Genomic DNA, 14,252 nt, shown 5'->3' on the forward strand with positions numbered 1-14,252 from the left:
TTTTCTGCTCTTTCAGAATCAGGTCCTCTAAAATCTGGTTGACTGCAAGGATGCTTCCAAGGATTTCCTTCACTGTGACTAGGCCAAAATGCACCATAAATACAGGCATGTCACTGTTGTGAATGCCCAGCCTTCTCCACATATCCTTTGTACCTGATCTCTACATTTTTTTCACTTCATCAATGCAAACTCTCTGTTGGCCAAAGCCTGGACTAGACAATTTCATAGACACAATTTAAGACAAACAAGCAATGTTTATTTTAGGTTACCATGGTTTTAGTGAACCACTGTTTTATTGAGGGTGGTTAAGATAAGATGTTAAGGTCAGACGTTCATGTTCACAAATCTGTGGTTCTCTGACTATGAAAGAAAAAACAGTTGGAATAAAACAATATAAATTATAAACACAAATCACCCCTTGAGTTTTCCTATTCAGTGGTGCATAATCAATACAAATTCTTTTCAGACCTGAATATTGTGTGAAGCAGGAGCTATCTTTCTTTTCATGCTTCCTGGCTACAATATCATTATGTACCATAATTGGCTCTGTAAAAACCTATTAGGTAAGATGAGAGAGGTGGTGTGAAATACAGAACCAAACCTGCTTTCTGCTAAAAAATATGTCTGCATCAAATATTTCATCTTTATTTTAAAAAATGCACACCACTAAAGAGACATCTTCTGAGTGGGATGGAAACATGAGAAAGGGTCATGATGGAAAATGATTGGCCAAAGCCAATGCTATGCTGGATAGACGAAGTTAATGTTGGCATGTCCTTTCCCTTCAGATCAGAGTTTCTACAAAGAGAGTTGTGAACCCAGTGAAAAAACACCACATTATCCTTACGCCTTAGTTATTGTGACCTTTAAATGTCTTATTTCCAGAGAGGCTGGTTTAAAGATGTTATATTTTCTACAGTTGAATGCCATATGATGAAACTTTCCTTTTTCTATTATGTATTTCTTTTGCTTTCCTTCCTCATTTGTCTTTATTCTCTTCCCTCAGCTTCAGAAAGTAAAAATTAACTAGTCACTAAGACCTTAATTTGTCAGTTCACATTCTCCCTCAGCAAAGCATTGTAGAAGATAACTCTGCAAGTACCTTTGGTGAGACACAGGCACAGGCTGGAAGCTGTCTATGTGTTGAAGAGTTTTCAGAACAAGAAGCCTAAAGACTCAGTCCCCCAAATGGACCTCCATATGTGTCATTTGAGCCATGATTTTTACTCATGTCTAAGCAGTAATCTGCTCTCTGTGGAACAACTTTCACTAGTGTAGCATTAGTGCTCTGATTGGAAAAAGTCTTTTGATATTTAATACAAGTATAGTGGGTCAGGATGCAAAAGAACGTTTTTTATCATGATGGTTTGTTCCACATAATCCTCTGCAGGCTCCTGTGCATCTGTCAGACCAGCCTAATATTGAGATGCAGTAAAGACACATCCCTCCAGCAGCAGTTTCTCAAGGCTTATGCAGGGAGCTCACCCCTTACATACTTGCAGCCAACTTGTACATCAGGGCAGAGAGGAAACCAAATGTGGCCATGGCCATGGTCCCTCCCAAAGGAGGACTATTCTCTGTCCTCTGAGGACCACAGGGACCTTCTCTGAGCATGGGACTGACACAACCTATGCAGGTGGCATGCTCATGTCTGACAATAACAAACCACAGGAAAGGCTCCATGGCCAGTGCTGGTTGCAGTAAAGCAGGCAGCCACGCAGTGTTCTGCTTGGAAAGGGAGGTGAATTGCTCCAGGGATGAGTTGCCTCATAAGTTGGTTGGTTACACTCATATTTAATTTCTCCGCTTGTCTCTGCCCCGAGGAATGCACAGGAAGACTGAAGGATGTATCAGAGGTGCAACACATTTAAAGAAGCTCATCAGAATTGACAGAAATGTTATAGGATGATTATTTAGACAGCAGCATATTTTGTGTCTCATTCAGGACCTCAGGGAGATGAATCTCCATTCTCAGTCCTGCCTCTGCTGCAGCAGGGCACTGCCTCGCAGCATGGACATTGCACAAGCATAGTTCAGAGCAGTGGGGGATTCACTGGCTCAACAACAGCAACAGAGTACTCCCTCCGTAGCTCCCCATTGTCATTTCATTCCCTTCCTGGTGCTCCTGGCAGTCACTCTCTCTCATTGCTTTTCTTTGACACAGATCATCCTTTACATCAGTATTTGTTCCCATCATGATGCTCTGGCTTTTCCTGGTCTCATTTACATTAGTTGTTGATGATGCAGAGACTATGAGTATCTGCAATTGAATTTGACAGAAAGGCATTCACTTAGTAAACTGGAATATGAGTCCAGACCAAATCATTGTTTCAAATGCTAGAAAGGTCTGTTAGATCATTTTCTAGGCTGGATTCATGACAGCACAAGAGCCTATGGTATAAGCAGAGATGGTCAATTTATTCATTGCAAATAGATTATTCAATACATTGGCCCGTTTTTCTGTTTGTGTATCATTTGGGAATCATTTCTGATTTCTAATAATGTGTTCATAAGTATTCATCCACATGGATTATAGAAAACCTAAGGGAACTTTACAAACTATTCACTTTTTATTAGTAATTATCCAGCAGTTCATTTAAGTCACGTGGTATCTGTTATGCTTCATCTTTGAATGATGTAATTTTTTTTAAAACAGAAGGCTAATGACTAATAGAAGTGGATCTTTAGGGACAAGTAAACATTCAGGACATGCAAAAAAAATCTGTGCTATAAATAATAAACCAACCATTATACAGATATTGGAGGAAAACTCATAGAAAGGGCTGAGCAAGGATATCTATCATTAATTTTTTTTCTTTTTTGGCTATTCTACCAGCCCTAGGCATAATGTCAGCTACTATGATGATAACTGTAATATGAGGTTTTTTCTTTCTTTACTGACAGGTACCAGCAGTGCAGAAGTAAAGGAAAATCGAAACATTGGCAACCTGGAGGATCATCCAATAGCCTCTACTGAGAGGGCAAGAGGGGGAACACCTAGCAGTAAGAGAAAAAGACCCTTAGAGGAAGGCAATAATGGCCATTTCTGCAAACTCCAGCTCATCTGGAAGAAAGTTTCATGGTCAGTGACGCCAAAGAACGCTCTGGTTCAGCTACACGAACTTAAACCAGGATTACAATATAAAATGGTTTCCCAGACAGGCCCAGTGCATGCTCCCGTCTTTGCTGTTGCTGTGGAAGTAAATGGACTTACCTTTGAAGGTACGGGGCCCACAAAAAAGAAAGCCAAAATGCGTGCTGCGGAGCTAGCCCTGAAGTCATTCGTTCAGTTCCCCAACGCCTGCCAAGCCCACTTCGCCATGGGAAACTGCATCAACCCATCCACGGACTTTACTTCTGATCAGGCAGACTTTCCAGACACTCTGTTCAAGGAGTTTGAACCATCTACACACAGTGAGGACTTCTCAGTCTACAATCCCGTTAACAACGAGTTGCTCTCCACCGCTTACCGACACGGGCGCTTGCTCTGCCACACGCTGGACTTAATGGGCCACGGGAAGCAGAGCAAGCACAGGGTGGCATCCAAAGCCGAGAGTGAGAAGAATCCCGTGGTGCTGCTGAACGAGCTGCGGTCAGGCCTGCGGTACGTCTGCCTGTCAGAGACGGTGGAGAAGCAGCACATCAAGAGCTTTGTGATGGCCGTGCGAGTGGACGGGAGAACGTTTGAGGGCTCAGGACGTAGCAAGAAGCTGGCCAAGGGTCAAGCAGCACAGGCAGCCCTGCAGGCCCTCTTTAACATTCGGCTGCCCAGCCACATTCCCAGCAGGAGTAAATGTCACCATTTGCCACAGGTGAGAGCTCCTGGGTGGCTACCGCCACGCTGGAGGAATCCTTTTGATGAATGGGATTGGTATTGCTGCAGGTGCTACTGTTCTACCAGATGGTTCCTCTGGTGTTAGAGCAAGTGCCATGCCACAAAACAACTCTTTTCTCATAGAAAGAGCCAGATGCCACAGGCAAAAGCTTGGAAATAGTATCCTGAAATCGCTGGGTAGAATTTTCAACCTTTCCATAAGAGGCATAGATGAAAGGCCAAAATTTAAGGGGAAATATCAACATTTTAATTTGCTAGAGACAATGATAGCATTGACACAGGTAGAAAAATCAGGTAATTCTGTGGTACTGCATCTTTCTTTATAGAAAGGAGACCATAAACAAAAGGATGTCCCATCTCCTCCTTTTAGAGTTAATTTTTTATGAGGACCATGTCATTCAGAGGAGACAGCAATGACAAGGAATGTGCCTGTGTCACAGCAATTCTGCCATTGGAAAAGTTAAGGATTTTTGCTTATTATAGACTTACTTTTGGAGTTGATTTTTTGTTGGTTTTTTTTTTTTTTTATTGTATTGTTTTGGGGTTTTATTGTTTTCATATATGCCTCCAACAGTACAAGGGATAGTGAAAGCTCTGAAGTTTTTCTGGAACAAATGTAGAGATTACTTCTGTATTCATACAGAAAATATAGATCTGAGGTACATACTTCACACATAAGAATTTCATAGTTGGTCATATGCCAAAGGCTATCTTAGCGTTACTCAGACTTGTGTCAATTTTCTAAGTTCAAAGGAAGCCAGGATTAGAAGACACTGGGAAGCATTACATGTGTTCAAGTAATTTATTGATTTGTTTTCACTATCAGAAAAGGTTTGATTCACCAGCATGGGGAGGTGATCTACCATTACAAAACTCCCTTTATGAAGAAAGCTGTTAATGTCCAGGGTTTAATGCGAAGCACTAGGATCACTAAGAGTCATTCTGCTGTTGGCTTTCAGTGACACCCTAGGCAAGTCATTTAAATTCAACATGCCTGTAATAAAAATGAGCATATTATATGAAAGAACACTTCAAGATCCTTAAGTAGTGTGTAAATGCAAATTATGAATAGCAATTCTCATTAACATTAGTAAAAATGTGCATTATATGTTCAAGGAGTTTGACAGGAGAGGAGTCCTTTAGGTGATGTGATTGCCTGCAGGACCCAAGAATTTATTTGTTGACTCATAAGATTCCTTCCTATGTTTCCAAAAAGAAAACATGACAAATATGAGAAATTCTAAAATACACCATAACCCTCCATCCCTTTCTTTTAATTCTGGTTTGCAAACTCCATGAACCAGCGGGATAATAACATAGTTCAGTAATCGCAGTGATGTTCACACCGTGCTTTGCAGGCATTTTGGAAACCTTGGCCAACTCGGTAGTTTCATCCTTCCAGTGCTCCTTCAAAGTACACATAGTTTTCAATGAGATACCTATAGTGTTTCCTGCCCAAATTAATTCTGGTAAGAAGTAGTCCCATTCTGCTGGGTGCTTTGCTGCCCCAGTGAACCTCGCTGGGTGTGTCAGCAGGTAAATTCCTCAACTGATGGTTTGTCACATTCTGAAACTGCACCACAAGTATCACTGACTCAGTTCCTGAGCTCTCTGAAATACTCCCTGGTTGCTTGGCTTCAAAATCACCTTCTACCTGAATATCACATTTTACCTCAATCTCCAACTGTTCACTAGGTGGCACATTCTTCAGACGATGTTCCCTTTTTTATGGCCTTTTCTCCTTTCTGTAGACTGCTACCCTCCTTACCTTCTTCTTCTCACTGTTATGGAAGTATAAATGTCAGTGAAAAGGTGTCACTGAACTTTGTCAGTATTTTTTGAGTGGTTATGTATTGTCCAACTAAGAGATTACTCAGGCCCTTTTAATGCCAGCATTCAGCACATTAATTGGGAGATAAGCCTTAACGCTGATTTCTGTTGACCTACTTACTACCTGCTCTCATCAACAGATATAGCAGCTGTGACACAAAACCTGAATTTGAGTTGCTCCCTTAAGTCATAACTCAACTTCCATAGAAACCAACAGACCTATTTCCACTGACTTCAGCTGAGTTACATTCAGCCCATCTGGCTGGTTGGTCAGTCAAAGTGGTGTAACCATGCTGAGGAGAGTGTAGCTCTCAATGAGCTGTGGTCAGAGCTTGTTGCTCCAAACATTGTTTCAGCTCCTTCTGGTCTCCCAGATTTTATGCGAACCACATTTTCAAGGACACGTTTCAAGCCAAGTTTTCAAAACTATTCCTGCTAAGAAGGCTTGGTTTATGTGCAAAAGTATTTAAAAGCAGGAGAGCACCCTGAAATCCAAACAGCTTAGGGCTAGAATTTGTTAGGAAGGATTGATTTCTTCACAGAATGAGCTACTGTTGTTCTATCCAACCATTGACTCTTTTCATGTGCTTCATTGTATTTGTTGGAATACCAAACAACTATCTCATTGGTTATGGTGAGAGGTAAACAAGATCAACTGTAAAAGTTTTCACCTATATTTTGAGTATTTTGCAGAATCCAAGAGTGTATTTGTCTCTGTATTTGTCCTTTACACGGACTGTTCCAACTTTACATGTCTCTGCTCCTGTTCCCCTTGCTGTTACCAGTGATGTGTAGGTGGTTACAATCTGGCTTTTCCTGATTACAACCTGACTGGAAACAGGAAATAGCCAAAAATATTGTAACACCGTTAGTCCAGTTATCCCGAACTTTTATATTTCACAGTGTCCAAAACAGTGTCAAAAAAAGTCAGATGTCTTATGAGCTGGGCCTCCGAACCACTTATGTTTCTACCTTGCTCATCAGGGCTTCCAGGGGACCTGATGCCCCTCAGCCTGGGCCTTGGGCATGACCTTGGACTGACAGACACTTCTCCGCTGACTAAGGGAATTCAACTTAAAACATCAAAAGAAGTACCATAAGAAGAACTAACTGAAAGGTGGTTGTAGCCAGGTGGGGTTTGGCCTCTTCTCCCAGGCAATCAGCGACAGGATGAGAGAACACAGCCTCAAGCTGTGACAAGAGAAGTTCAGGCTGGGCATCAGAAAGAATTTCTTCACTGAAAGGGTAGTTAAGCATTGGAGCAGGTTGCCCAGGGAGGTGGTGGAGTCACCATCCCTGGAGATGTTCAAGAAATGACTGGACGTGGCACTTAGCGCTGTGGTTAATTGGTATGGTGGTGTTCAGTCAAAGGTCGGACTCGATGATCTTGGAAGTCTCTTCCAGCCTTAATAATTCTATGACTCTATGATTCTATACCCTCTAGTCTGTCCTGAGAAGTGATGTCTACATAGGAGGCTTTCTGAACCACCAGGAAATGCAGAGCATGGATGTAAAATCCTATCACCTTGATCTCTTTGGAATTAGGTGAAACAAAAAACTACAAAAATAGCAAAGCCAGAAATAGGTCAGTTCCCTGGGTCATCTGCCATCCAGCTTCGTTCCTCAGCTGCCTCTCCTGCCCCTCACCCGCTAATGCCGAAAACACGCTGTGAAATTCTGAGCGCTTTACTAAACCAGTGCTTTCTTAAAAAAGCACCACTGTGCCTCTGACTTTTTTTCCTGTGATTGCTACACAATGCGTTTGGGCTAACTGCAAACTTATACTCAAAAGGAAAACAAAAGTATATTATGATTTACACCAGAAAAAAAAAAAGTAATCTCATAATTTAAAGCCAAAATAATTGAGGTTATGTTTTCTTTACTGCCATCAGCAGTGCATTAATCCACTTCTGTGAGTCTCATACAGCCACAATGGTGACTGGGAGACCTGAGCTCTTGCCCATGTATAGGGTGAAGAGAAGGCAGCTGAGATAATCCAAGAACCAGCTGAAATGGTCACAAGATTTGCCAGTTCTTCCTCAAACCAAATGTTTTATCTGTGCTATGCACTGAAGTGCAAGATAAATACTGTTGATAATCTGAGGCTGGGCATACCATGTTGATCAAAAATAGCCAGGATAGAAGCCTGGAGATCTGGTAAACTCATGGCAGAGATAAAGTGAGTCAGGAGAATGGAAATTACAATGAATCACTGCACCTTCTGTAAGTCACTAAATATTGCTCCTTGTTTTCTAGCATATTTGGTCTGAATTCTTACTGTCCATAAATAACATGCAATTTCTTCAATTATCAGCTTTTATAGAAGTCTGACAACTGTTTTTCCCCACCTTTGAAGCTCATGTTCTTACATTCCAAAACAGGAAGTGAAATCAGAGAGTGCTGACCTAACCAGCCCTAATGAGTCTACACTGCCAGGAATTCATGCACACAACACACTCCCAGGGTTTCCAAGTACAGTGTGCTCATTTCAGGAGATCAAGGTGGCTCCCAACTGCATCTGACCAATTTACAGATTGTTTTATTAATCTTCAAGTCTTTCTAATCTATCTCAGTCTAAACAGCATTCTTACTGCTGTAGAGCAAAACCATTAATTAATATTGGCATAACGAATTAGTAATAGAGGAGTGCTTGGATTTCAAAAGGATCTAAATTAGAAAAGAATAGGTGTGAAAATCACATTCACTCTGTTTTGAAATGACTTTACGCTGCTGGTACCGGTTCACATCCAGAGCCTCCAGAGCAGTGGTTGTCAATTTATTTATTTAAATGAAACCTCATTGTGTTTTGTGTGTATATCATCAAAAAGAAGCAGGGTTTTTTCCTCTGGTAAATACAGCTAACCTTTTGAATACAGCTAAATCCCCTATTTGCCAAAACTTCACTTGTTGATTGAAACAACCTCAGTACGCCATTGTTAAGATTCTTTACCTCAAGCAGGTCAAGGATTCCTGCCAGTTAACTTCAGTGTCACCTTGGTGTGAAGGTGGCAGTACCATGGAAAGAACGACCACCATGTCAGGGAAAGCCCCATACCACACACCTCTCACCCACTTCCCTCCAGAAACCTGTTTCCCTGTGCTGCCAAACTGGTTCATTTTCATGCTGTGTCAGTTGTTTCTGCCTCCTTCACTTTATTTCTCTCACTATCCTCATTTGCCAACTTCCTTGCAACCATGCCCTCTCACCCGTGTCGCAATTAAGCCAGGACTGAGGTTGGCAGTGATAGATTTGACTCCAGAATTAAGGGCAGCAGCACACAGAGCAGGCGTTGAGCTTCGAGGAGCTGTTCCAGCACGTTTCTGTGAAGAGCTTTGTGGTCAAGTGAGCAGGTACATTGTTTTATAACCTTCTCTGTTTTCTGCTGCGCAAAGAGAAACAGCTGATAGGTGTGTGTGTTGCTCCTGACAGGGGGATGCAAGAAAGAGGGATGGTGGGGACCAGAGACATGCCTCTGCAATACCAATAATGTTTGGTTTTCAACCATCTATTTCCTACTCTGTAGGTGGGGAAAGTTGCTCTTTATAATTACAGCTACAGGCAATCAAGACATTTATAGGATTACAGTTCCTTAAGCAAAACAATGGCAAAAGAACCAATTTAGAGGCACAGCATTAGTGTATTGTATACTGTTATTATTATCCTGGATGCTAATAAGATTGTAGTCACTTTTAGGCTCACAGAAGTCCAACACTCACCCTTCATAGAAGTCCAACATAAAAGATAATTATTGCCCCAGAGACATTACAGCTTGAGTCTTAGATGAGGTGACCATGTTTTAATGTATATAATCTATGCAAGATCAAAGGGAGATGCAGAAGGGCTACCTACATGGAATTACTGGAAATAAATAAACAGGGTAGAAAGGACTCTGGTCACTTGCTCTCATAGCATCAGAACATATATGTAGACACATAAAAGGGTTTACACGTGGAAACCAGTCATCACTGCAAAACAACTCATTACTTTTCATCATGTGGGCTACAGTAATGCTGCAGCTCCTGCTGTAGAAAGAAGTGTCTTTTGCTCCTCAGTTGCTGTAACGTGTGACTCCCAGCCACAGATAACTCCAACAGGATCCCCTGTGCTTGTCTTTAAGTCCTATATGATATAGAGGCCTGAGGTTTTTGGAGCATTAGGTATGCTAAACAGAACTCTTCTAACAAGAGATGTTAAATTATAAATGTACCACTCACCTAATTAATAATACTTAAGACCACTGTAATAATCATGCTAATTAGTTAATGAATGGCTGATCTTCATTTACAGAAGTGAAAAAATAATTGTAATATCTTCAAGGAAAAAATCTTTAAGGGTGAAAGGCATCTTTCTCAAATATATATACACTTACGTAATTTAAGTTTATAAGCAATCCAAAACTCTCCTTTCTCTGAAAAAAAGAAAAAGCAAAAATATCTAATTTTCCTTTATAAAGACTATGAAGGGTCCACAGTGACTACAGTGCATTTAGAGTAGGGTAAATCTGACTTAACCATCTAACTTGGCTGCTGGCTGCTGTTTTAACCCTTTAGTAGTTGACAATACTTCATGCTATCCATGCGTCCACAGAAACAGCATTTGATTTCTTCCCTTCAGAGTCTACATTGCTTATTAAACATGGCTAGTGAGACACAGTATGGACTCTGCTGACTTCTGCTATTTACCATGATAAACCAGCCTTGCCTATCTGGGAAGCTGATGGTGTGGATCTTATTTGTGAAGAATTATTCTTTGTGCAACCCATTAGGGTAAGACAGTTTGTGCAGAATGATTAGGGCTCCAGCAACGAGCAGAGCTAGTTAGTACATGAAAGCTGACTCCCAGTCTGGTGTTATCCAGACATAAAACCTCCTTCTAAACCAGACACTCTCACAGCTGTCAGAGTTGCCTTTGTTGTTTTCTGGCTTTGTAAGTGAGCTAGGGACACTTCAAAAAGCTCCTGGCAAGCTGGACCTCGTTAAAGCTGCCGCTTAATCTTGGACTTGCATACTGACTTTGTTTATGATGCTTCATTATTACCTACTTAATACAAGCCATGATCGTTCCACTCCACTAAATGGAGCTGTAATACAAGTGCCCAGAGTGAATTTTTCTTTGGTTGAGTTCCATGCAAAGCCTTTGCTGTTTGAGCTGGATTGTTACAGTCATCCCAAGACCACATTCTTTATCTATTTTTGTCTGTAGTCACATCTAGGAAGCCTTAATTATTCAAACAGACTTTTCCTCCTATGTACAGTGTATCAGAAGCAAGCTCCTACCATTTATTTTATGATGACTACCTCCCTCTTGTGGTCCTTGTGCCAGCCGTGTGGCAGGCAGATCATTGTCGTGTAAGGGGAAAACTAACAGCACAAAATGCCAGTGCACCTTGACAGGACATCAGCTCAGAGCCTCCAGTTTCCCTAGTGATGCTGCTGAGAATCCCAGTGCCACCTGTAGCAGAGGGACCACTCCCTTCCCCCAATAGTGGGGAACGTCTTTGTCCATTTTATTTTATTGCATCTGTTAGCTTTTAAAGAGTGCATTTGTGAAGTAGTCACGGAGAAAACCAAGATTTCTCCTGGCCCTTCATCTCAGCGAAACTGTTCATGCACACTGCAGCTTGGAATGATTATGTTCATACACACGCACACACACAAGAAATAGCATGCAGGTCATAAAAATCAATGGGTGGAATATATTTAGGGCTTAGTCTTAGGATTGTTGAGAAGTAATGGACAGAAGAGACTTTGGACTTGTTATCCTGGATGTAAAATGTGATTTATGTGTTTAGACATTTATACAGCCAAACAGAGAATTTGCTCAGGTTCTTTGAGATAGTAAAATCCTTTGTTGTTCATGTAGTGCTTTCTTTATATGAACATCTTACAAGTGAGTTTGGATCTCTAATGGGAGCAAAATTTATTAGAGCAAGGGTGGGTTTTTTTCTTTTTGCATGTGCATGATGCATGATGTGAACTTTTGTTAAGATAAATATTTTTATAAACTCCTGAGAAATAGAAATGGGAGATAAATACACACAATCACTGGGAAGGTGGGTAAATTATCCATCTCTTTTCATCATAAAGTTTTATTCAATTAAAGCAATCAATATTGCCTATGTCTCATGATACCCATCAACTTCTTAGACTGAATTCTAGGACACATAAAATATTAATGCATCCATAAAACTTTTTTCCTCTATCTTAAATACCCTAATATAATGTTTAGACAAATTCATGTTGCTTTTTCATCCTTTCTAGTTTTCTAATTGACAAGTCAAAGTCTACTTCCAAGCAAGCTAACTATTATTTCCTATTTGCCTTCTGAACTGGAGTAGTCATTTGATATGGAAACACCATAGCATGATTGCTCTTAACCTGCTTGTCACGACATCTGCTCCTGACACCAGCCCCACAATCAGACCTGAATTCAGACGATGGCACCTTAAAATCAGTGCTACAATAAGATGTAACCCAAATGAGCCCATGCTACTGAAGTCACATAAATTTGCTGCACAAATTCCTTGTGGGCTGTTTCTTCTTCTGTTCTCTTTATCTAGTTTGTCTTTAAAAACTAAAGGTGGAAAGAGAACGTTCCCTAATCATAGTTAACGAACAAAATGAATGTTTCGGTTTGTTCAGAAAAAATATTCTAAGCATCTCATGATTTCTAAGTTCCTCTGTTCTTGTCATTTCCTTGTTGAGTTCCTATTCTGAGACTATCTTCTATGAACTGGGCATTAATACTCAGAGAAATAACAATCAACTCTTTTCCCTCCTATGTGGGTCATCGCTTTACTGGGTTAAACAGAAGGAATAATGTGTGTCTCCAAGGTCTCGTGGGGAAGGTGGAGACAGCTACACTGGCTTCTTCTTGTTTGATAATTAGTTCTTATCCAAATCAACTTTGCCCTATTCTTTTAAGGAATAATCCTCTCAGGGATATTGGAGAATAAACTCATTACTCCTGCATCAAACCCCTCTTTTCTTCTACTCTCTTTGATATACACACAAGTCATTCTAACCCCGGGAGCCTAATGACCCTTATACACTCGTCATATGGAGAACAGCTCATAGCAGCACCACAAACACTGTTAGGGCTTGGTTGTCCTGGTCATTGCAGAGAAATGCTGTCCAAGAGAGGTGTAGAAATTGAACATTCTTGTTTAAACCTGACCCAGCTATGCAGAAGCCCTCTGCAAACCAAAGCAGTGGCCATGAAGCAGTCAAAAAAACCAGAAAACAAACTAGAAAAAAAATAGGGAGCAGCGGTTGGTAGCACAACAGGCATAAAGTCAAGTTCCTTGAAGGTTCATGGTTATGGTAGAAATGAGCAGCAGGTGTGCTGACTGATGCACACAAGACACAAATCAGAGACACACTGAATCTTTGTGTCTGAATATCAGCAATTTGCACGAAAAAAGAAACATATCATGTAGCTGTTAAAACTGTTCTCTGAGCCAAAAGTTAGCAGGCACCACTCAGAAAGCAGCATGAAAATACTGTCCTACAATAATGTTTATAGCAGCTGTAACACGATCACATGGAGAGATGAGGAATCTCCCATGAGGGTCACCATTCTGGAAAACACGTTCACAGATGCTAAAGGTAGTTATCAACTCTTACCTAAGAAAACCAAAAAAGTCCTGGCACATTCATTCCTATGGATCATATGGATCATTAAGCTTGCAACTCAGCCCAAGGGTTTTGCTATTCCCAGCAAGGACTGACAACACATTAAGATACTGTCATATTTTGCTGCCTTTTGTGGCATTGCATGTTCTCCCTTCAGTGCTCAATTAAAGGCCAACCAGGATTTTTTCCTATATAGAATTACATGGATATTACCAGAACAGCAGGCATGAGTTCTTGATGTGATATCTTTGTCCATTCTGTTCTTGACTTCTTCAAAAATACACATTCATTACTGCAGCACATTCCTGCTGATCATAACTCATACCCATCTGTCTGGTTCTCTGATGGTTTGGGCATGGCCTGAAACAGCAACATTTACCCTGTCAAGTATCTCATCATGGCTGAAGGACTCTGTAGATTGTATTTGCCCTTCCACTTGATGCTGGCTACTAATTGGAGAAGACAGCAAGATATCTTAAAATTTATTTATTTGCTAAAGAAACTGACTATTTTACTCAAATTCACAAAAAAATTCTGAAAAACAAAACCACAAAATGCTGCCATATGAACCCTCAAGTAGAAATTATTTTTTCTTTCGCTTTGTTCTTTTTATTTAAATGTATTATATTTTTGGTAACAACCATAATCCTACTGATAGGAGATGCCCTCTGCTTTTCCAGAGCAAGAACCTTCACCTTCATGTTTTATATTTTGACTTTGAGGGAGATCAAAGTACAAGAGAGATAGGCTACTGCTATCTGGAAAACACTGATGGTAAGAAATTAATAGCATTCCCCAAAACACTGACAAGCTACAGTGAATAGATTTTTCTTTTAAATCTTATATTCATGAAAAAAAAAAGTAACGACTTTCAGATTTACTAGTCTTTGACATAGATATTTTGAATTTTTTCCTTTTATGAATGGGCAGGAGCCTAAAGTTATATCTTTGC

General features: G+C 40.5%; 1 protein-coding gene across 2 annotated transcripts in view; it reads left to right on the forward strand.

Moving 5' to 3' along the window:
* Window positions 1-14,252, forward strand: part of ADARB2 (adenosine deaminase, RNA specific B2 (inactive)) — a 306,308-nt gene that overhangs the window by 201,362 nt on the left and 90,694 nt on the right. For both annotated transcript variants that reach the window (XM_027648539.1, XM_027648540.1), the window contains exon 3: window positions 2,905-3,812. In XM_027648539.1, coding sequence (XP_027504340.1) covers window positions 2,905-3,812 — 908 coding nt within the window. The remainder of the gene's footprint in view (window positions 1-2,904; window positions 3,813-14,252) is intronic.

Source organism: Corapipo altera, unplaced genomic scaffold, assembly GCF_003945725.1.
Source record: "Corapipo altera isolate COAL_440 unplaced genomic scaffold, ASM394572v1 47, whole genome shotgun sequence".
Taxonomy (NCBI): domain Eukaryota; kingdom Metazoa; phylum Chordata; class Aves; order Passeriformes; family Pipridae; genus Corapipo; species Corapipo altera.